The sequence below is a fragment of the Diceros bicornis genome, chromosome 18, assembly GCF_020826845.1.
Source record: "Diceros bicornis minor isolate mBicDic1 chromosome 18, mDicBic1.mat.cur, whole genome shotgun sequence".
Classification (NCBI taxonomy): Eukaryota; Metazoa; Chordata; class Mammalia; order Perissodactyla; family Rhinocerotidae; genus Diceros; species Diceros bicornis.
The window spans coordinates 61,471,463-61,492,830 of record NC_080757.1 but is presented as its reverse complement, the minus strand read 5'-3'; the positions used below and the strand labels follow the sequence as shown (position 1 = coordinate 61,492,830).

At 46.1% G+C, this 21,368-nt stretch overlaps 1 protein-coding gene across 2 annotated transcripts in view; it reads left to right on the top strand.

Moving 5' to 3' along the window:
* The window catches only part of CCDC57 (coiled-coil domain containing 57), a 142,419-nt gene that overhangs the window by 99,491 nt on the left and 21,560 nt on the right, over positions 1–21,368 (top strand). For both annotated transcript variants that reach the window (XM_058561937.1, XM_058561936.1), the window contains 2 exons: positions 2,604–2,735; positions 3,008–3,224. In XM_058561937.1, coding sequence (XP_058417920.1) covers positions 2,604–2,735; positions 3,008–3,224 — 349 coding nt within the window. The remainder of the gene's footprint in view (positions 1–2,603; positions 2,736–3,007; positions 3,225–21,368) is intronic.

Here is a 21,368-nt window from a genome sequence, read left to right as displayed (position 1 = left end):
TTAAAAGAAATTCTTTCTCCTCCTACTTGACTGAGTTTTTACCCAGAATAGGTGTTGAATTCTGTCTAGTCCTGCTTCTGACTCTACCCAGATGACCACATGTGGGGATACCTTTCCTGGCTGGTTGGACATTAACTGTCCTCCTACCTGAAGGGTGTGCTTGCTCGGGTCTTGGCTAGGGTTTGGCAGCTGTGTCCACCCTGTGCTTGGATCACGTTTTTGCCTTGGGGAATATTCTCACCTTTCTGTTCATCACAGAGTTTCAATATGACTAGAAACTTCCACTCCTGATTATTTGATGAAACATGCCAAATGTGTGCCTTGGAGCCATGCGCGTGAGTCTGTGTGTAGTTTCTAAACAACTAAGATTCAGCTTCTTTAAAGGATGTGGGAGTTTTATAAAGTCTTGATATAGTCTCCCAGTGTGTTGTGTGTCTTTTCAGTTTATTTAAAATCAGTTAAAATAAGAGAGAGCCAGGTGCAGAGGGACGGCCTGTTCTGCCATCAGGTGACATGAGTTCTGAGTTTGCTCTTGGTGAGGTGGGATTGTTAGGGTTCTGGGCTGAGCAGTGACAAGCTCTGACCTGCATGAGAGGTGCCGCTGGGCGAGGTGGGAGGAGGGGCTGGGGAGGGGGAGTGGGGCTGGGGTGGGGGCTGGATCAGGATGGGGGGTAGGGTGGCTGGTGAGGAGAAGTGGCAGATCTGGAGACACTTGAAGCCGGGCCTCCCTATCATGTTGGATTTGGAATGAGAGAGAAAGAAAGGAATCAAGGTTTGAGGCCTGGGCAGCATGATGGGGGAGGAGACTGTGGGAGGAGCAGGTCTGGGGTTAGATTCGAGATGCCCGTTCTCCATTGCCGTGTGGACGTCCAGTCTAAGGTTGCACATCTAGATGTGGAGTTTGAGTGAGAAGTCCGATGGGACACAAACACAAAGTCCTCAGCAACAGGCGGGGATCTGAGCCTGGGACAGCACGAGGTCACCCAGGAACAGGTCTTGGGGAGAGAGAGGCCCATGGAGGTGGGTCTGCCAGATGAGGAGAGAAAGAAACTGAGAAGGGCTGGCTGAAGAAAGGGGCCCAGGGATGCAGTGTTTTCCACCAACAGACCCCCCTCTCCCCTGAAAGGAGCCTGTGGAGGAGTTATCTGGGGAGAAGGAAACAGCCCAGAAAGAAGAAATGCAAGAACGTTGAGGCCGAGGAGCCCTGGGCACTGGGTGGGCCTGCTGGAACTCAAGAGGCTTCCTGGATAGCAGCGCCCTGCCTCTCCTTCCCCCCACCAACTCCTGCCACGTGTGCAGGTGTGTGTGCGTACACGCACACGCATGCACACACACACACACACACACACTCAGAGTTCTTCCCCCTCCCCACTTGTGGGAAATGCTGTTAAAGCATTGAACTAACTGTTCATAACTTGCAAATCATCTATTAATTGCTTAAACTTCTAAATATATGTTGTTAGAAGAAACCTCTCCCAAATCATCAAATAAGTGTGCCCGTTACCTATTATGGTAAAACATGCAAACAATATGGTAAAATAATAGTTATCTAGACCTCCACTTCTTTCTAGTATATTAAATATTTTATTAAGCTTTGTTAATCTCTTGCAAACTACGAAACCAGCATGTATTCATTACATCCTGTGAAATAACTTTTCTTAACACTCGAGACATGAAGACTCCACGGGGTCCCCTTTTTGGTTCCTCTTTATTTCAAATAGTAAATGGTGTCATATAAGAAATAGGAGGAACATACAGAAAAGAACTCCTATAGATCAATAAGAAAAAGACAGGTAACCCATAGAAAAATAAGCAAAGGGTATGATTAGAAACCATAGAGGAAGAAACTCAGTGAGTCGATCAAGAAACAGGAAAAGCCACTCATCATCACTGCTACCCGTGGGCTGAAAGTTAAAACTGAAAGATATGCATGCATCAGTTGGTTGAAATTCAAACACTAGTTAAACTTGAGCAGAGAAAAGTTGTGCAGCAGCAGGTTTGAGCATGCCCTCTGGCGCACCAGGAAGAGGCCTGGTAGGTCTGGCTGGTCCCCAGGCCCTCCCTGGGGTGGCCCACTGCTCACGGCTCTGCTTAAGTCCGGGGCTTGTAATTCTGTTTTCTTCCATGTTTCCTTCTAATACCCCTTAGGTGACTCTCCTTAACGGTCCTATCTGAACGCTTTTTGGCAGGTTTCCCCAAAGAGGGAGGATGTAATGAGTGTTCCAGCTGCAGGGGGTCAGAGTGGCCTCAGTTATACACTGAAGATGCCCCACCAAACCAAGAGGCTTGGGGGCCACTCGTGTGCCCAACTTGGGCCCAGGGCTTCCTCCCCCGATGCTGCAGAGAGGGTGTGTGTGATGTTCAGGTGCTTGGCCTCCCGGAGGATGGGAGAGGTTCTTAGCTTGACATCACGAGGCCTAAGTTCATCCTGGCTAGTGGACAGAGCATATCCCTCACTTTTGGCTTGTCTCCAAGTTGAGTAAGTCCCTAATACCAGCAATTTGGGGAAAGCGTTTCTTCCTAATCTTGAGGGAAAACTCAGTAACATACCCAATCAATGACCTACGAACACTGAATTTCTTTTATTTAAATTTCTACAACAGGACTCTCAGAATGCCGAGAAAGAATGTTTCTCCGAATGCTCAGGAAAGATCCAACCCTGCTCGGCACAGACAGTCTGCAGAAACGAGACTCCGCACGGCTCTACGGCGGGAGCGGTGGTGGGGCCGAGGCAGGTACAGCAGGACCCGTCAGTGCTGGAGTCTTTCTGCCACGTTTCAGTGGGGGAACCACCGCAGGAACTGGAGTGCAGTATGGCTGGAGAGCTCGGGCCTATCTCCAGTGGCCTCTCTCTGATGGTCCTTGAAGTCCCACTACAAAAGGCTGTCTTTGAGCCATGTCCTCTGTCTTGTCACTTACCCGAAAGGGAAGAGGGAGCCCTGTTGTTGCCTCGGGTTGGAGAGAGGGTGGCTTTCAAGGATAATCCTGTCTTTTCTCACTTTTATAGAGGCAACACAGAAGCTCCACTGTGACTTGCAAGTCAACTTGTCAGAAAGAAAACCAGTCCCCAAAGTCACTCCCGGCTCAAGAATTCCCCGAGGAAAACGGCCACCACACCCAAAGATCCTCACCACTTGCCAGCAGTTCCCTCCAGGACACATGGAAGTTACTCGACCTGGGATCCAGCCCTTCTGGCCGCACCTCCCAGGATGACTCAACTCCAGGTAGGCAAGAACGTGCTTCCCTTAGGCCGCTGCCCCATGAGGACGGCCATGGTGACCACTCTCAGGCTAATATGCAGAGTGACACACTGCATTCTTTCTGCCTGTTCAAGCCCCTGCACTTTGGTTTAGTAATCTGTTAATCCCGTCAGATCCTTCTCCGATTTGGTGCCTGAGCATCTCCCACATGATGCAGCACAGAGCCCAGAAGGACAGAGCCGTGTCTTCAGCAGGGCGACAGACTGATGCCCATTAACGTGTCTACTTAGAGTGGAGCCCAGTGTGATGAGGGCATCACCTCTCCACAGGAGTTGATGCAGTTTGCACAGTTGGTTACTCTGGGAGAGACAGGCATTCTCTGTTTTGCTCAGCCTCACAAGGCCAGAGCAGCTGAGGACGATCATGTCCTTGTCCTGCCTGGGAAACTCGGCACACCCTAATGGTCATTGTGAAGTTTTCAGGAAAATCCATTTGAAGGGCCCACCTTTGGGGGAACTGCATGCGACCAAGAGGTAGCAAGAAGGGCAGAGGGAGGGGAGGCTGTTTGAAGACGGTGGGAGAGGAGCAAACCTGGAGTCCCTTCTGGATCAGCACATAGAGAGCCCCCTCTTTGTCACCTCACAACTGTGCAATACGTAACCACATTCTGTTACGTCGATGTGCCAAAATGCATTTAACTATTCTTCTATCGATGGACATTTTAGGTTATTTCCAATCTTTTGCCATTACGAATAATGTCATAGCAAAAAACCACGGACACATGCTCTACAGTATGTTATACACATGCTATATAAAGGTAGACATGTAAATTCCCGTGGGGGAAGATATTGTCAAATTGAGCTCTGCCAAGACTGCACCAATTCATCCTCAAACCAGCATATCTGAGAGTGCATCCTTCTCCAAACGCTCTCCAGTATAGTCTTATCAAACTTTAACCTGTGCCAATCTGATAGGTGTCAGTTTAATTAGTATTTCTCCTGTTAGGAGGTCGTGCATCTTTTCATATGTGTAAGAGTCATTTCCTTTTCCTTTTCTTCACTTCTCTGCCCATTGGTATGTTGGGTTTATTACCTTTTTCTTATTGATTTGTAGGATCTCATTATATATGATGGAAATTAGGCCTTTTCTGAGACATGAGTTGCAAATATTTTCCCACAGTTTTTCACATTTTTTTTTTTTTAGGAAGATTGGCCCTGCACTAACATCTATTGCCAATGTTCCTCTGTTTCTTTTTTCTCCCCAAAGCCCCAGTACATAGTTGTGTATCATAGTTGTAGAGTTGTAGCTCTTCTATGTGGGATGCCACCTCAGCATGGCTTGATGAGCGGCAAGTAGGTCAGCTCCCAGTATCCGAACCAGCAAACCCTGGGCTGCTGAAGGGGAGCATGCGATCTTAACCGCTGTGCCACTGGGCTGGCCCCTTCACTTGTTTTTTGACTTTGCTTATGGTGGTTTTTGTCATGCACATATTTTTATTTTTGGTAGTGAAATTAATTTCTTCGTTTATGATCCTTTCTGGTTTTTGTGCCATACTTAGGCCTTTTCCACTCCAAAGTGAGAGATTCTTCTTCCATGATTTCTTCTAATACATTATGGTTTCATTTTTTTATATTTAAATCTATGATCCATTTGGAATTTATCACAGCATATGTTATGAAATAGGAAGAAAACTTTTTTCTTTTTTTACCCCAGATGGCTATTCCAATGTCCCAGCACCCATTATTGAATAACCCATATTTCCCCACTTTGACATCCCACTTTCGCTATAATGCTAAAATTTCCATATGTATTTGCATCTGTATCTGGATCGTTTCTTCAATCCCGTTGTTCTCTTGGTCTGTTCACGTGTAGTACTGTATCACTTGAGTTATTATTGCTTCATGGTCCTTGTAATGTCTGGCTGACCTAGGATCTCCTCTTTATAGTTCTTTCTCAGAATTTTCCTGGTTATTCTCATGTATTTATTTTTTCCATACAGTCTTTAGACTCAGCTTTTCTAGTTCCCCTCCCCTCTCCCCGCAAACTCTATTGTTAGTTTTCTTAGGGTTCTTTACCCTGTATTCTGACTTGGGAAGAGAGGAGGCTATAATGATATGTGTGTTCTGAGCTCCAACTTGCCTTCACCTCTGTCAGGTCTTTGTTTCCTTGTCTCCCTCTTCCTGGGTCAGCCAACTCAGACTACCTCTCAGTGTGTTCCTGACACCTCCTCCCTGGACTCTTGTGTCTGCTCTGTGCACTGGATTCCGAGAGTCTGTTGTTTCAGCCGTTTTTAATTCAACAGTGTTTCGTCCTACTGTTCGTCTGCTCTACTGGAAGTGTTTTTGGTGAGTGTTCATTGTCATTTAGTTTACTTGTTTCCCTCCTCCTTTTTCCTTACAGCATGTTTGTTTCTTTGTTCCCTCTCATCTATAAAAGAGGTCGATTTTTCCTTGCCCAGGTATTTGTAGGACATTTGTAAGGGAAATGAGACCAGGGCCATTTTCCAGTCTAGGAGAGTTTTGGTGGTGGTGGTGGTTTTAAATAAGTTTAGCCTTTACTTATCTCTGCCAGTAAGAGTCAGTACCTGTCACATTTTTCACAAAGCACCGTTCCTCTCCTCCCCTTCCGCCACAGCCACACTGCCCTCTGCAGTATGTCCCCCCACCGCCCGGGCCTGTGAGGTTCCTTCTCACTCCTCTCCTCCCTTCTAGGAACCAAACCGGGCCAGAGGAGCCTTGGCCTCCAGCCTTCTTCTGCTGTTGCAAACCAGGAATTGGGTGTTGCACCTCAGGGTGTGCCCCTAGCCTTTGAAGGCTTTTCCTGCTCTTTCTGAGATTACCACTGCGTCTGTCCCGCCACATACCCTGATGAAATTTCCACTGCCTTTGGCAGCACCACCAGTTTAGTTTTAACGAAAATTTTCTCTTGGGCAAGGGGGCGGGGCGTTGCTTTACAGCAAGAATAGGGGAGAAATGCCAACTTTATGATGCCTTCTCAGGTCCGAAATCCATCTTGTTTTCTGATCACGGCATCCATTTCTCAGACATACATCTTCCTCTGCTCTGCTTTTCTTTAGCCAAGTCGCACAAATCCTGACATACGGTTTTTCCTTGGTCATTCCCTTATACTGCTTCATGATTCAACGCATGTTTTTATTTTTTCTTTAACTTAAATGGACTTTTTTTTAAGTTTCCAGATTTGTGCGATATTTTCTTTTTCAGTTGTCTTTTAGTTAGTGATTTTTAATATTTGTACATTTTGTTCAGAGACTAAAATCACTGTGATGTCAGTTCTTCTGAGGGAATCTTTCTCCACTGCAGTTCTGACTTCCTGTTTCTGCCTTGGCTGCCCTGGCTTTCCAGGTGCCTGTGTACTTAGGTTTCTGCCTCCTCCCTCTGTCTTGCCTGTACTACGCAATTTCCCCCGCAGTGCCTCGACATTAAGATCACTCCCTCAGTCCCGTTTGGTTCATATTTAACTGCTTATCTGCTTCCTTTTATTTTCAGCCTTTCTGCATTCTTTTGTTTACACGGCGTCCTCTGTAGAAAATAAAGTACTCTCTCTTGCTTTTTATTTACCCCAGTTGGAAAGTCTCTGTTTTTGTTTGATGGTTTCATACATGTCATTTACTGTAAGTGCTCTTACATTAGTGCTTTCCTCTGGCATCTTATTTTGTATCTTCTATTTAGCGTGCTTATTAAAAGTTTTTTATTTTCTCCTGTCTTTTATTGGCTAGATCCCATTTTCCATTTCCTTCTGCCTGTTTTTAAATTATACTCACTATTTTCATTCTTCTGGTGGTTACCTCTAAATTATTAAGACCCTACTATTTTCATTTCACCCATCAATTTCTTAAACTTATCAACATCTGCATTTTTCTATATTTTCCATTGGTATCAATTAGAGCGTTAGCTGTTGTGTGCCCCAAAATTTACAAAAGTAAATTTGACTAAATTCTTTTTAATTTATTCTTACTTACTTTCCAAATCTCTCATAGTAGCCTCTTGGATATATTTTTCTTCTTCCAAGATAATTTCAAAAGAGAATTTTTAGATGGGAAACTTTTTGAGGCCTTATACGTGAGAGAGTATTTTAATTTTTGCCTCACATTTAAATACACGTTAGTTAAATAAAAGACTTTAGTCTTCCATTTCTTGTAATATATGAGGCTAAGTACCTGGATTGACACTTCCACTGAAAACAGCTAAAACTGCTGAATAAAATACTAAAAACATGCTTGTAAGACATCAATAAACGACAAGAAGATAAAGAATTCTCAAGCCAAAAGATGAAGTGAAGGAGGAGCCCTCACAGCAGGTTGAGCACTGAAGAAGTTGTTTTTGACCCCAAGGACTTTGTCAACCTCGGTGAGCTTGAAATTTGGTGTCGTAGCCTCAAGGAGTTTAGAAAACAGGTAACAAAACCCAGGACCCACCTAGGGTGGGAGTGTGAGGGGTAACACCCCCCCCATAAAGCTGGAACTCCGAAGAGGTACACCCTCAGTGTGAAAGTGAACCAGAAAATACCCCCCCTTGCACGCTCCCAACTCCTCAGTCCCTACTCCCCTCCCCTGGCCAGGGGCTGTGAGGAAGACTGAGGACATGACCCTTGTGCTGAGTGGTAGCGGGAGGATTGTTACTGATAATTTGCCACCACGAGGCGGCCCTCATATGGTTTGGTCCCAATTAAAACCCTTGGGCAGTCTGAGGATTTTAATTTAGAGTGATTCTGAACTGGTGGAGCCCCCCAAGAATTAGGCAATAGCAAATGCTGGTCATTTCAGGGGAGATCCACCCTTGTTCCAGGCCATAAAAAATTCCCACAAATCAGATTCCAACTAAAAATAACACGCCACACACAAGGAACAAGACACCAGGAATGAGGCCAGCAGAAACAGACCTAGAAGATACAGGGTATAAATAAGTGTTTCACATGTTTAAAGAAATAAAACACGTTTAAAAAAAGTGTTTCATATGTTTAAAATACCAGCAAGAAAATACATTCAAGAAACAAGGAACTATAAAGAAAGACCACGCTGACTTAAGGAAGAACCAAATAGAACTTTAAGAAATGAAAAATGTAATTATTGAAATTAGAAACTCAGTGGATGGGTTTTTTTTTTTCTTTTTTTATTGCAGTAACATTGGTTTATAACATTGTATAAATTTCAGGTGTACATCATTATACTCCTATTTCTGCATAGATTACATCATGTTCACCACCCAAATGCTAATTACAATCCATCACTGCACACATGTGCCTAATTATCCCTTTCGCCCTCCTCCCTCCCCCCTTCCCCTCTGGTAACAAGCAATCCAATCTCTGTCTCTGTGTGTTTGGTTTTTGTTGTTTTTATCTTCTACTTATGATTGAGATCATACAGCATTTGACCTTCTCCCTCTGACTTATTTCGCTTTGCATAATACCCTCAATGTCCATCCATGTTGTCACAAATGGCTGGATTTCATCATCTCTTATGGCTGAGTAGTATTCCACTGTGTATATATACCACATTTTCTTTATCCTCAATGGATGGGTTTAACAGCAGATTATGTACTACAGAATTCATGAAATAGATGTTATATGTGAAGAAATTACCCAGAGAAACAGAGATTTTAAAAAATGAAAGAGGGCCAGCCCGGTGGCATAGTGGTTAAGTTCGCACACTCTGTTTCGGTGGCCCCGGGTTAGCAGGTTCGGATCCCGGGTGCGGACCTATGCACTGCTCATCAAGCTGTGCTGTGGCAGGCGTCCCACATATAAAGTAAAGGAAGATAGGCACGGATGTTAGACCAGGGCCAATCTTCCTCAGCAAAAAGAGGATTGGCAACAGATGTTAGCTCAGGACTAATCTTCCTCACCAAAAAAATAAAAATAAAGAAAGAAAGACAGGTCAAGAGCCTAGAGGATAGAGCAAGAAGGTCTGACCCATGCTAGTCAGACCTTCAGGAGGAGAGAGAATGTGGGACAGAGGCAACATTGGAGGGATTTGGGCTGAAGTATTGCAAGATACTAATTCTTAATCCCAGGAAGCCTCACGAATCGCAATCTGAATAATTAAAAAGAAATACACACCTGGACATGTTCTAACAAAGCCCAGGCAGCCCAGAGGTAATGAGATTCTTTGGAAAGCTGTCAGAGAGAGTAGACAGTTTACCTTCAAAGAGATGAGGCTTGATGGATCGCCACTTCTCATCAGCAGCAATGGGAGTCGGAGACAGTGAAATGACGTGTGTACAGAGAGGAAACAACTATCAACCTAGAATCCCACCTCTGGTGACAGTATCTTTGCTGAATGAGGGCAAAACAAAGACTTTTCAAACAACAAAAACTGAGCAACTTTGCCACTACCTGTCCCTCCCTAAAAACAATTCCAAAGTAGGAGTCGGCAAACTTTTCTGTATAGGGCTGAATAGTAAACATGTTGGCCTTGCGGCCATATGTTCTGTTTTGCGACTACTCGTCTCTGTTATTGTAGCTCAAACGCAGCCACAGACAACATGTAAATGATAGGTGTGGCTGTGTGCCAATAAAACTTGATTTACAAAAACAGGTGGTCCTAATGTTCTGGCTCTTAAGCAAACACAGGTGTTTGCTTTATTCTTTAAATTATTTTATTTTTTATTTTTATTCTTCTTTACACTGTTATTCCTTAAACTATACATGTGTGTTCTGTGTGCTTGCTGTCATTTGGATTTCTTTTGTAATGAAAGTTTTAAGAGGGAGAGCCTGGTCAACTGGGTGGCATGCGGCAGGGAGGTCAGGGAAGGGCAGGACGGAAAACTGCCCCTGTTTTTTGCAAGATGACCTTCAAGGTGGTCTTTGCAAGGCAGTCTATGGGTGGTCTCAATGGAGTGGTGGAACTGCCATCCCAGCCTTCCTGGCTGAAGTGGCTTAAGGAAAGAATGAGATGGACAACTCATTCAAGAAATCTTGCTCTGCACACGAGCTGGGAAAAAATATTTGCAAACCATATATCCAACAAGGGATTAATCTCCATAATACATAAAGAACTCACACAACTGAACAACAAAAAAACAAACAACTTGATCAAAAAATGGGCAGAGGAAATGAACAGACACTTCTCCAAAGAAGATATACAGATGGCCAATAGGCACATGAAAAGATGCTCAACCTCACTAATCATCAGGGAAATGCAAATCAAAATGACACTAAGATATCATCTTACACCCGTTAGAATGGCTATAATCACCAAGACAAAAGACAACAATTGCTGGAGAGAATGTGGAGAAATGGGAACCCTAACCTGCTGGTGGGAATGCAAACTGGTGCAGCCTCTATGGAAAACAGTATGGAGATTCCTCAAACAATTAAAAGTAGAAATACCTTATGCTCCAGCTATCCCACTACTGGGAATCTATCCAACGAACCTGAAATCAACAATCCAAAGAGGCTTATGCACCCCTATGTTCATTGCGGCATTATTCACTATAGCCAAGAAGTGGAAGCAACCCAAGTGTCCCTCAACTGATGATTGGATAAAGAAGATGTGGTATATATATACAATGGAATACTACTCAGCCATAAAAAAAGACAAAATCGTCCCATTTGCAACAACCTGGATGGACCTGGAGGGTATTACCTTAAGTGAAATAAGCCAGAAAGAGAAAGACAAACACTGTGTGATTTCACTCATAAGTGGAAGATAAACCAACACACAGACAGAACTGTTTGGTGGTTACCAGGGGCAAGGGGGCTGGGGGTGGGCACAAGGGGTGAAGGGATGCATTTATATGGTGACTGACAACAATGTACAACAAAAATTTCATGATAAAGAAAAAAAAGTCACAAAAAAGAAAACAAATATTGCTCTGAAAAGCGGCAGTTTAAAAAGGCAATATAGGGGACCAGCCCGGTGGCGCAAGAGGTTAAGTGCACACGCTCCGCTGCAGCGGCCCGGGATTCACCGGTTCGGATCCTGGGCGTGCACCAACGCACCGCTTGGCAAGCCGCTTGGCACCACTTGGCAAGTGGAGGAAGATGGGCGTGGATGTTAGCCCAGGGCCAGTCTTCCTCAGCAAAAAAAGAGAAGGATTGGCAGATGTTAGCACAGGGCTGATCTTCCTCACAAAAAAATTAAAATTAAAAATGAAAAAGGCAATATAGGAGGAAGATGTGGAGTTACAGCCTGTTTATACACAGATGGGAAGGAAGGATGAGATGTGATGATTCTAAGGAGCAGGAGGGCAAGCTCAGGAGAGACGTGCTGGGGGAGGTGAGGGGCTGGGGTGTGATAGGACAGGACTGCCTCCTGGTGACAGGGACAGGGAAGTGGATGAGCGGCCAGAATTGTGAGCTTACCTGACTTGCGCGCTGACAAGTGAGCCTGCCAATTTCATGCATGCTGGCGGAAGACATGAGATTCCTGGGTCAGACACAAAGGACTTTATCACTCACGGCACAGCAGGCAGCTGTGAATTCCTTCATCCTCCCGTCCTCCAGGCCAAGGCAGAGTGGGGCATGTGTCCTGAGAATGTGTCTCAGCTGAGGAACCCCAAGCCGGGGGAACCCAAATGTTTTCTAGTGTGCTTTAAGTGTATCTGCCCTTTGCTCCGGAGAGAGACATGCTCTCCATCTTCCGAGGCTGTTAGCTGTACAAATACCTAGATGAGAGAGTCTAGAACAGAAGCTGTAGTGGTCTGACAAGCAGAAATGCAAGTGACCCATGGAGAACTGTCCCAACAACAGGTCTGGTGGTGGGAAAATGGGTTCCTGTCACATTCCCTTTATTTCCTCCTTTTGAGTACAGCACAAAGCCGTGGGCTCTGAGAGAGGAGAGAGAGGTGCAGGAGGCTTACAGAAAGGGTAGTTGCAAAATGGCCATTTGATGGTAAGGAAGCAGCCAGTAGGGAGTGAATGGGGTTGCCAAGCAGTGCAGGTCCTCGTGAAGAGCAGGACGGCCAGATGCTGGCTGTAGGTGAAAGCGGAGACCATCCTGGGGTGGAGAAGGGCATGACTGTAATAACAGCTCCAAGTGCCATTGTGGAGCAGCCGTGAATTGAGGTGGGAGCGATGACAGATGCAGCACATGGTTACCCAGAGGCTGAAAGTGGAACTGGCCTAGGGAGAGGAAGTGGGAGTGGTATGTATCGGTTTAAATACTTTTAGCTACAAGTCACAGGACAGCCTAACGAAAGTAACATAAAACAGCTTCTCAACCTTTATCTCATCATGGCACCCATAGAAAATTATATGTGCTCACTGGAATGAAGAGGAGAGAGCTAAGGTGGTCAGCATCTTGATAACATTCCTGACACACAGTGTGCATGGCACCGCAGTGGGACACACAGACCAAAAAATAGGAGTCCATCAACTTGTATGTCAAGTCCAGAGGTAAATGAGCCTAGGGCTGGATCCTCTGGGATTCTCTTTCCTCCTAATGGTTCCACAATGGCTGAAGCAGCTCCGACCATCATGTCAGAAGGTCCAAAGGAGTGCTTCTCTCTGCACACTTCTCTTTCTTTTATTTGGAAAGGGAAATGTCTCTCCAGAGCTCCCAACAGACCACCTCGTCCATCTGACTGGCTGCCTGGCTCACGTGGCCTTTCCTTGATTGGTCACTGGGAGATTGTCTTAGACCCTGGGAGCCTGCTGCCTGGAACTGAATAGTGTTGGGGTCTCTTGGCAAGAAAGTTGGGGAAGGGCTGTGGGGTGGGCCTTCAACAGGGTCTGTGCAGGGGAAAGTGGTGCAACCCCAGGCCCAGAGGGGTTGCGGCTGTCTCTGAGCAGCACTTTGCAATAAAAAAGAAGATATGTTTCAACATAGGCTTTCTGTGCACTCCGTGAAAGATTTTGTCATAAAGAGAAGGTCAAAATTAATGCAGTTTAATTGTTCTAATGATCCACCAAGTTTCCTGCGCTCTCCTTGTATCTGAATATTTGAGCACACATAACTGAATTACCAGTATGATATTTCCACCCTGTTTAAGATTACTTTTTAAAACTTTTTTGGTGACTTAAACAGTAATACTCAGGAAGAGGAGAACTCTGGTTAAGGCGCGATGTTAGCATTTATGATAAAGTACAGCGTGGGGAACAGTCCCCAGACAAGCATTCTGGAAGCTCCATCCTAGAAATTGGGTTGAGTGGCCTCTTCCCTTTTCACATTTTCAGCGCATCGTGAGGAGCAAGGTGCGTCCTAGCCAGCATGGACAGGGTTAGAGTGACAACAAATGGTTGAACACTTGCGGCATCTGCAGTTAAGGACATGCACTAGTTGTATAATGTGGTACTTCTCAAGACGGCTGGAGGTTTTCCTGCTGAAAGGACACACACCTCTTGGTTTTGAGGTGGAACTAGTGCCACCCCTCCCACCCCGCTTCCTGTCCTGCCCCACCCCTCCCACCTTTGCCCCACCTCTTCCTGTCCTTGCCCCGCCCATCCCACCTTTGCCCCGCCCCTTCCTGTACTTGTCCCACCTTCACTACGCCTTTACCTGTCATTACCCGCCCTGCCGTCCCCCCCTCATCCCCCACACGCATACACACTGACCCTTTGCAGGCCTGTCCAGGCCCTACTGCAACCCCATCTCAGTGCAGGACCCCACCCTGACTCCCAGGGCCTGGACAGCGGCCTGGGGGCCGCACCCTGGACCTTTAGGTCAGCATGGCCCCCTCCTCCATCCTCAGGGATCCACTGTTTGCAGGGCGCAGCCTTTCCACGCCCTGCCGCCACTCACCCGAATTCTTGCAGCATCCGGACGGTCTCTGCCCCTACCCGGTCTGTAGCAGCGAGCCAGTGCCTCCCACCACATCTCCCCTCCTCCCCAGACGCATGCAGCCCAGCTCCCTCCTGCCCGCACCCGCGGACACTTCAGCGCACCTGTGGACACTGCCCTGCTCCTGCAGACACTTCTTCCTGCCCCTGTGGACACCCCCCTGCACTTGCAGACACACCCTCCTGCACCTGCAGACACTCTATCCTGTCCCTGTGGACACTCCCCTGCACCTGCAGACACCCCCGTGCACCTGTGGACACTCCTCTGCACCCTCGGACAGTTCCCTGTACCTGCAGACATTCCTGTGCACTTGTAGGCACCACACCCTGCACCTGCGAACATTCCCATGCTCCTGTAGCCACCCCACCCCCCGCACCTGTGGACACCCCCCTGCACCTGCGGACACTCCTGTATATTTGTGGACAACCGCCACCCCCCCCCGCACCTGGGGACACCCCCCCATACTTAGGGACACCCCCTTCCCAAACCTGCAGACCCCTGTACTTGTGTGGGCACACCTACCTTCATCTTTCGAGCCCCTGCCTCCTCCCGAAGCCCTCCCTGGCCCCTTCTTGCAGCATTTCACCCCCTACCTGGCTTCTTAGCACTCGCCCCCAAGTTTCACGCTCTCCATTTTTCTCATTTATCTTGATTCTATTCTGTCTACTGGGAGAGTATGAGGTGGGGTGGGAGCATCGTCCTTGATCCTTGACCCTTTGTGGCCGGCACAAGCAGGTATACAGTAGGTGCTCAATCAAGGTGTGCAGGAGGATAACCAAAGCAAAGAATGAGAGCCTGGGGAGGCCCTGAGTCTGCGGCCCAGGGATCTAGATTCTCAGGAAAAGTGTGTAATTGGAGAAACTCCCAAGCATTGTTTAAAAAGTATAAGATTTGGAAAAACAGGCCCTTCCTAGATAGAAGTATTAAGTATTGTAAAGACAGCTGTTTTCTCCAAATCGAAGTAACCAGTTACTGTAATCCTAATTGAAATATGGACAGAGTTTCTCTTGAAGCTAAATAAGTGGGTTTTCAAGTAGTAGAGCAATAAAATGAATGGGGAAGAGGTAATATCAGCATGCATCATTAAATAATATGATGCCAACACAGAACGGCCTTCCCCAGCAGAGCCTCTGAGATAAGAATGTGGTGCTTCTCCAGGAGCCAGGACAATGGCAGTGTGGATGCGCTCACTGCCCTCTTCACTCCTCCCATCTAGACCACACGCTGAAATGCACCATCCTGGGTAAAGTTAAATGGCTTAGAATCAAACCATAAAAATAGACAGAACTAGAACTGAATATTTACAAATGAGGAGAAGGTTAACCTTAGATGTGCTTTAAAAATCACAAATTTCGAAGGTAATTCTTTTTTTGTGTGTGAGGGAGATCAGCCCTGAGCTAACATCTGTACCAATCCTCCTCTTTTTTTGCTGAGGAAGCCTGGCCCTGAGCTAACATCTGTGCCCATCTTCCTCCACTTATGTGGGATGCTGCCACAGCATGGCCTGACAAGTGGTGCGTCGGTGCGCGCCCAGGATCCGAACCTGGGCCGCCAGCACTTAACCGCTACTCCGTGGGGCCAGCCCCTAAGGTAATTCTTTTTTAACCTCAAAAATAATCAAACTGGGAAGATATCCTGAAGCAACATGATAAAGGTCAGTTATATATACATAACTCATCCAAGATTAGATGCACAAGTTGATCAGAAGGGACAAGAACGCTCAGCCGAGGCAGTACAAGCCAAGCACAGGGTGTGACCCTCGGCAGAGCAACACCTGCCTGGGAAAGCCTGGTCCGGCCTAGGAGGGTAGGCCGAGCCACCTGGCCTTCTGGGAGTGCAACTGATCAGTGTATCTCTGTTCCGGGGATTGTTAGAGTAGTCAGCCTCTGGTGTCCGTCAGGGTGTGCAACGTCCACTGGAGCAAAGGGGGCTCCAAAACTCGTCTAGTCAGGAGTGACACCTCCCTCTGGCTACGACATAAATTAAAATAGTGCGTAGGGGGTTAAGTGAAAAGTTAGTCTCCTCCTCCCTCTCTCCTCCCCACCCCCCCCTTTCCAGGCCCAGTCCCTGTTCCCAGGCCACAACTGTCCACTCTGACTGCCCCTCTCCAGACTCGCCCCCACTCTGTGGCTGTAGAGGCATATATGTAGAGATGTGTGTGTATCCTCTTTTCTGTTCGGTGGCATATACCAGTAGGCAACTTGCTTTTCCATCTCTGTCTGTGGCGTTTTTCTCTGTCTCGGTGCACACAGCTAACAGGTCTTTTCCGTAGTTTACTGACCCTCTGCCTCAGTACTTTTTTTAACCTGCTTGTGCTCAGGGCCGTTGAGGTTGCTGGTTGTTGTTCATTTCTAAACCAGTGCTGCAGTGACCCTCCTGGTGCACATGGAGCGCTTGTGGGAACCTGTTGTCCGATGAATATCTGGAAGTGAAGTTGCTGGGTCAAAGGTGTGAGTGGTTTGAGTTCTGAGAGATATTACCAAATTGCCCTCGAGAGTTGGCCCAGTGCGTGTCCATGGCTGCAGGGGGTACGGGCATCTTTCCTCACTCTGATACTGGTGGGTTTTTATCAAGCATTTTCTTTTTTGGCCATTCTTATAGGTGAAAAATGTTATTTCGCTATTGCTTTAAGTTACAGGTAAGATTGGCCATTTGACATGTGGTTTGTGTGTTGGTCGGGTTTTGCGCCCTTTTTAAAGGTGACCTCACAAGCCAGCATAAGGAAACGCATGCTCATTGTGGTTTTTGAAAGTGAGACCACAGAAGGATGGAAAAGTGTGCTTTAGAAGAGGACTGCTGCCCAGGCTTTGGGAAGGGGGCCGACAGGAGGAGGGGAGGGAGGAGTGAATAACAGTTTTTACAAATAAATGCAATCTGAATGGCTTTTTTAGAGGGAAGTACAGCTAAAGCCAGTATTTGTTGAGTGCTTCCTAAGTGCCAGGCATTATTAGTGCTTCGCCTACAAAGATATTTAATCCCCACAGTAAACCAGTGCCACAGCGGGGGGCTACTGGGATCTCATTTTCAAGTGAGGAAATGGAGGCCCGGGACACTGAGTAACCACCCAAGGTCATGTAGCCCCTAGCCAGAGGTCCCAAGTCCCAACCCTCATTCCACTCCCTGGAGTTCCAGAGGGGATAGGCCTGACCCAAACAGGGCAGGATGAGTGGGGCAAAGGTCCAAGGTTGTCCCTAGGGTCAGATAGAAGCTCCTGAGGAATGTAGCTGCTGGTGGTCAGTACACCTTCAGAAAGGGAGGCGGAACCTTCCCCACTTCAGGCTGGCACTTGCTTGGCACCCAGCCTGTTCTGAGCCCCTGAACAGTGGCCCCTGAGCACCACTGGAGGTGGTGGCTCCCTCACTGTGGAGGGAGCTCCCTCAGTCTCTCCTGTGCGGTGAAAAGGACTGCAGTGCGCCCTCTTTTCTCCCAGATGGAGACTTACTCTCACGCCCTTGTGCCAGCCCCCAAACTGAGGATGAGGGAATAAAAAAGGATAAGATTGGGGCCGGCCTGGTGGCGCAAGCAGTTAAATGCACGCGCTCTGCTTCGGCGGCTCGGGGTTCGCTGGTTCGGATCCCGGGCGTGCACCGACGCACCACTTGTCAAGCCATGCTGTGGCGGCGTCCCATATAGAGTGGAGGAAGATGGGCATGGATGTTAGCCCAGGGCCAGTCTTCCTCAGCAAAAAGAGGAGGATTTGCAGATGTTATCTCAGGGCCGATCTTCCTCAAAAAGTAAATAAATAAATAAAATAAAATGAAATTAAAAAAGGATGAGGAATAAGAGGAGGTACGACTTTTAAAGGGGTGCAATGTTAATGTTGGGTTTTTCTTTAAATTTTTGTTCTTTTGAAAATTACTTTAGTTTCTCCCAAAATTTAAAACTTTTCCTTTAGAAAGGATTGCATAAGATATTAAGATAAGGTGTGCCATAATCTTGTTAACTGCTGATAATCCAACGTTATTTTTAAACCCTGTATAGTGAGAACATGTCTGTGCAGGTCTCTTTTTTTTTTTTTTTTTTTTTTTTTTGATTTTTATTGATATTTTAATGGTTTCTAACATTGTGAAATTTTGGGTTGTACATTTTTGTTTGTCCATCACCCCATATATGACTCCCTTCACCCCTTGTGCCCACCCCCCACCCCCACTTCCCGGGTAACCACAGTCCAGTTTTCTCTGTCCATGTGTTGGTTTATATTCCACATATGAGTGAGATCATACAGTGTTTGTCTTTCTCTTTCTGGTTTATTTCACTTAACATAATACGCTCCAGGCCCATCCATGTTGTTGCAAATGGGACGATTTTGTCTTTTTTTATGGCTGAGTAGTATTCCATTGTATATCTATACCACATTTTCTTAATCCAATCGTCAGTCGAGGGACACTTAGGTTGCTTCCACTTCTTGGCTATGGTGAATAATGCTGCAATGAACATAGGGGTGCATAAGCCTCTTTGGATTGTTGATTTCAGGTGCGTTGGATAGATTCCCAGTAGTGGGATGGCTGGATCATAGGGCATCTCTATTTTTAATTCTTTGAGGAATCTCCATACCGTTTTCCATAGAGGCTGCACCAATTTGCATTCCCACCAGCTGTGTATGAGGGTTCCTGTTTCTCCACATCCTCTCCAACATTTGTTGTTTTTTGTCTTGGTGATTATAGCCATTTTAACGGGCGTGAGGTGGTATCTTAGTGTTGTTTTGATTTGCATTTCCCTGATGATTAGTGATGTTGAGCATCTTTTCATGTGCCTATTGGCCATCTGTATATCTTCCTTGGAGAAGTGTCTGTTCATTTCCTCTGCCCATTTTTTGATCGGGTTGTTTGTTTTTTTGTTGTTCAATTGTGTGAGTTCTTTATATATTATGGAGATCAACCCCTTGTCAGATGTATGTTTTGCAAATATTCTCTCCCAGCTGGTTGGTTGTTTGTTCATCTTGATTCTGATTTCATTTGTCTTATAAAAGCTCTTTAGTCTGATAAAGTCCCACTTGTTTATTTTTTCTTTAGTTTCCCTAGTCTGGGTAGGCATGTCATCCGAAAAGATTCCTTTAAACCCAATGTCAAATAGTGTGTTGCCTATATTTTCTTCTATGAGTTTTATAGTTTCAGGTCTCACCTTCAGGTCTTTGATCCATTTTGAGTTAATTTTTGTGAATGGCGATAGCACATGGTCCACTTTCATTCTTTTGCATGTGGATGTCCAGTTTTCCCAACACCATTTATTGAAGAGACTTTCCTTTCTCCATTGCATGTCCTTAGCACCTTTGTCGAAAATTAGCTGTCCGTATATGTGTGGTTTTATTTCTGGGCTTTCAATTCTGTTCCATTGATCTGTGTGTCTGTTTTTGTACCAGTACCATGCTGTTTTGATTACTATTGCTTTGTAGTATGTTTTGAAGTCAGGAATTGTGATGCCTCCTGCTTTGTTCTTTTTCTTTAGGATTTCTTTAGCTATTCGGGGTCTTTTGTTGCCCCATATAAATTTTAGTATTCTTTTTTCTATTTCTGTGAAGAATGTCATTGGGATTCTGATTGGGATTGCATTGAATCTGTAGATTGCTTTAGGTAATATAGACATTTTAACTATGTTTATTCTTCCAATCCACGTGCATGGGATATCTTTCCATTTCTTTATGTCATCGTAGATTTCCCTCAATAATGTCTTGTAGTTCTCATTGTATAGGTCCTTCACCTCCTTGGTAAGATTTATTCCTAGGTATTTTATTCTTTTTGATGCAATTGTAAATGGTATTATCTTTTTGAGCTCTCTTTCTGTTAGTTCATTATTAGCATATAGAAATGCAACTGATTTTTGTAGATTGATTTTGTACCCTGCAACTTTGCTGTAGTTGTTGATTGTTTCTAACAGTTTTCCAACAGATTCTTTAGGGTTTTCTATATATACAATCATGTCATCTGCAAATAGTGAGAGTTTCACTTCTTCGTTACCTATTTGGATTCCTTTTATTCCTTTTTCTTGCCTAATTGCTCTGGCCAAAACCTCCAGTACTATGTTGAACAGGAGTGGTGAGAGTGGGCAGCCCTGCCTCGTTCCTGTTCTCAGAGGAATGGCTTTCAGTCTTTCCCCGTTGAGTATGATGTTAGCTGTGGGTTTGTCATATATGGCCTTTATTATGTTGAGGTACTTTCCTTCTATTCCCATTTTATTGAGAGTTTTTATCATAAATGGATGTTGTATCTTGTCAAATGCCTTCTCTGCGTCTATTGAGATGATCATGTGGTTTTTATTCTTTGTTTTGTTGATGTGATGTATCACGTTGATTGATTTGCGGATGTTGAACCATCCCTTGTGCAGGTCTCTTTATAGAGCTGACACCTAAATCAGAAAAGCAAGTTGCCAGGCTGTTCTTATCTAAGGATCCAGAAAGAAACAAAAACAACCACCTCCTGTTCACAGCCCAAATGTTGGGAGCCTCTGTGTCAGTGCTCACATGGTGCCCTCGTGTTGCCATTAGCCCACACCTCACTGCCCCACCACAATGGATTCCTCTCCCAGCAGCTCCTGGAGGTCTGGGCTCTACATTCAGATGAAGAAACCCAGGCCCAGAGACACTAGGTTGCTCATCCAAGGTCACACAGCCCCCAGTTAGTGGATCGGGATCAGAATCCAAGCCATCTAACTCCAGACCCTGAGCCCATCTGGCAGAGAAGGGTCCCTGAGGCCAATGCCCGTGGGTGCCTTGCAGCAGGCAGCTGAGCAAAGGTGTATATGGGCCGTGCTAACTACCAGGGGTGCTCGGCTCGGGGTACTGGCGACCCACAGGCTGGCTCCGTCTAGTGGAAGCAGTTGGTGATACCACCCACAGTCGCCCCTCCGTGGCAGTGTGGGTCCAACGAGCTGGATCCTCCCGTTTTTCAAGAGAAACTGGAAATCTTGGTTTTTTATATAGAACATTGCTGTTTTTGAATATTGGCAACTAATTGAAAACTCAAAACAAAATGTGGGCCAAATTGCCACTAAGTTTGCGAGCTACACACTCCTGCTAGCCAGATCCAGCCATGCCTCCAGCTTAGAACTGTGTTCACAATTTTATGTGGTTGACAGAAAACAAAGAAAATGCGGCAATGACCTGGATCAGCTGAGTGGGCTCCAGGGGGACAGCCTCTGGCAAAGCACCTTCCCCCACTGGGAGTAAAGTGACTGCTGGGTAAAACGGAGATTCTGTCTACTCTGAGTCACGGTGTGCTCACACGAGCAAACGCACCAGGTCCGCCCTGGTTAGTGGGCCATTCTGCAGGGTGTCACCAGGCTCTCCATAGGGCTGAGTGGGCCCCCAGGACACCATCTCATCTTGGCACTGTGTGCTTCTGAGTGGAGACTGTTCCAGGCCTTCCCTGGAAGGATGCTTGGACTCAGGAGCAGCATTTTGGACCTTCCTCTGAAGTAGACTGTGATTCAGCCAT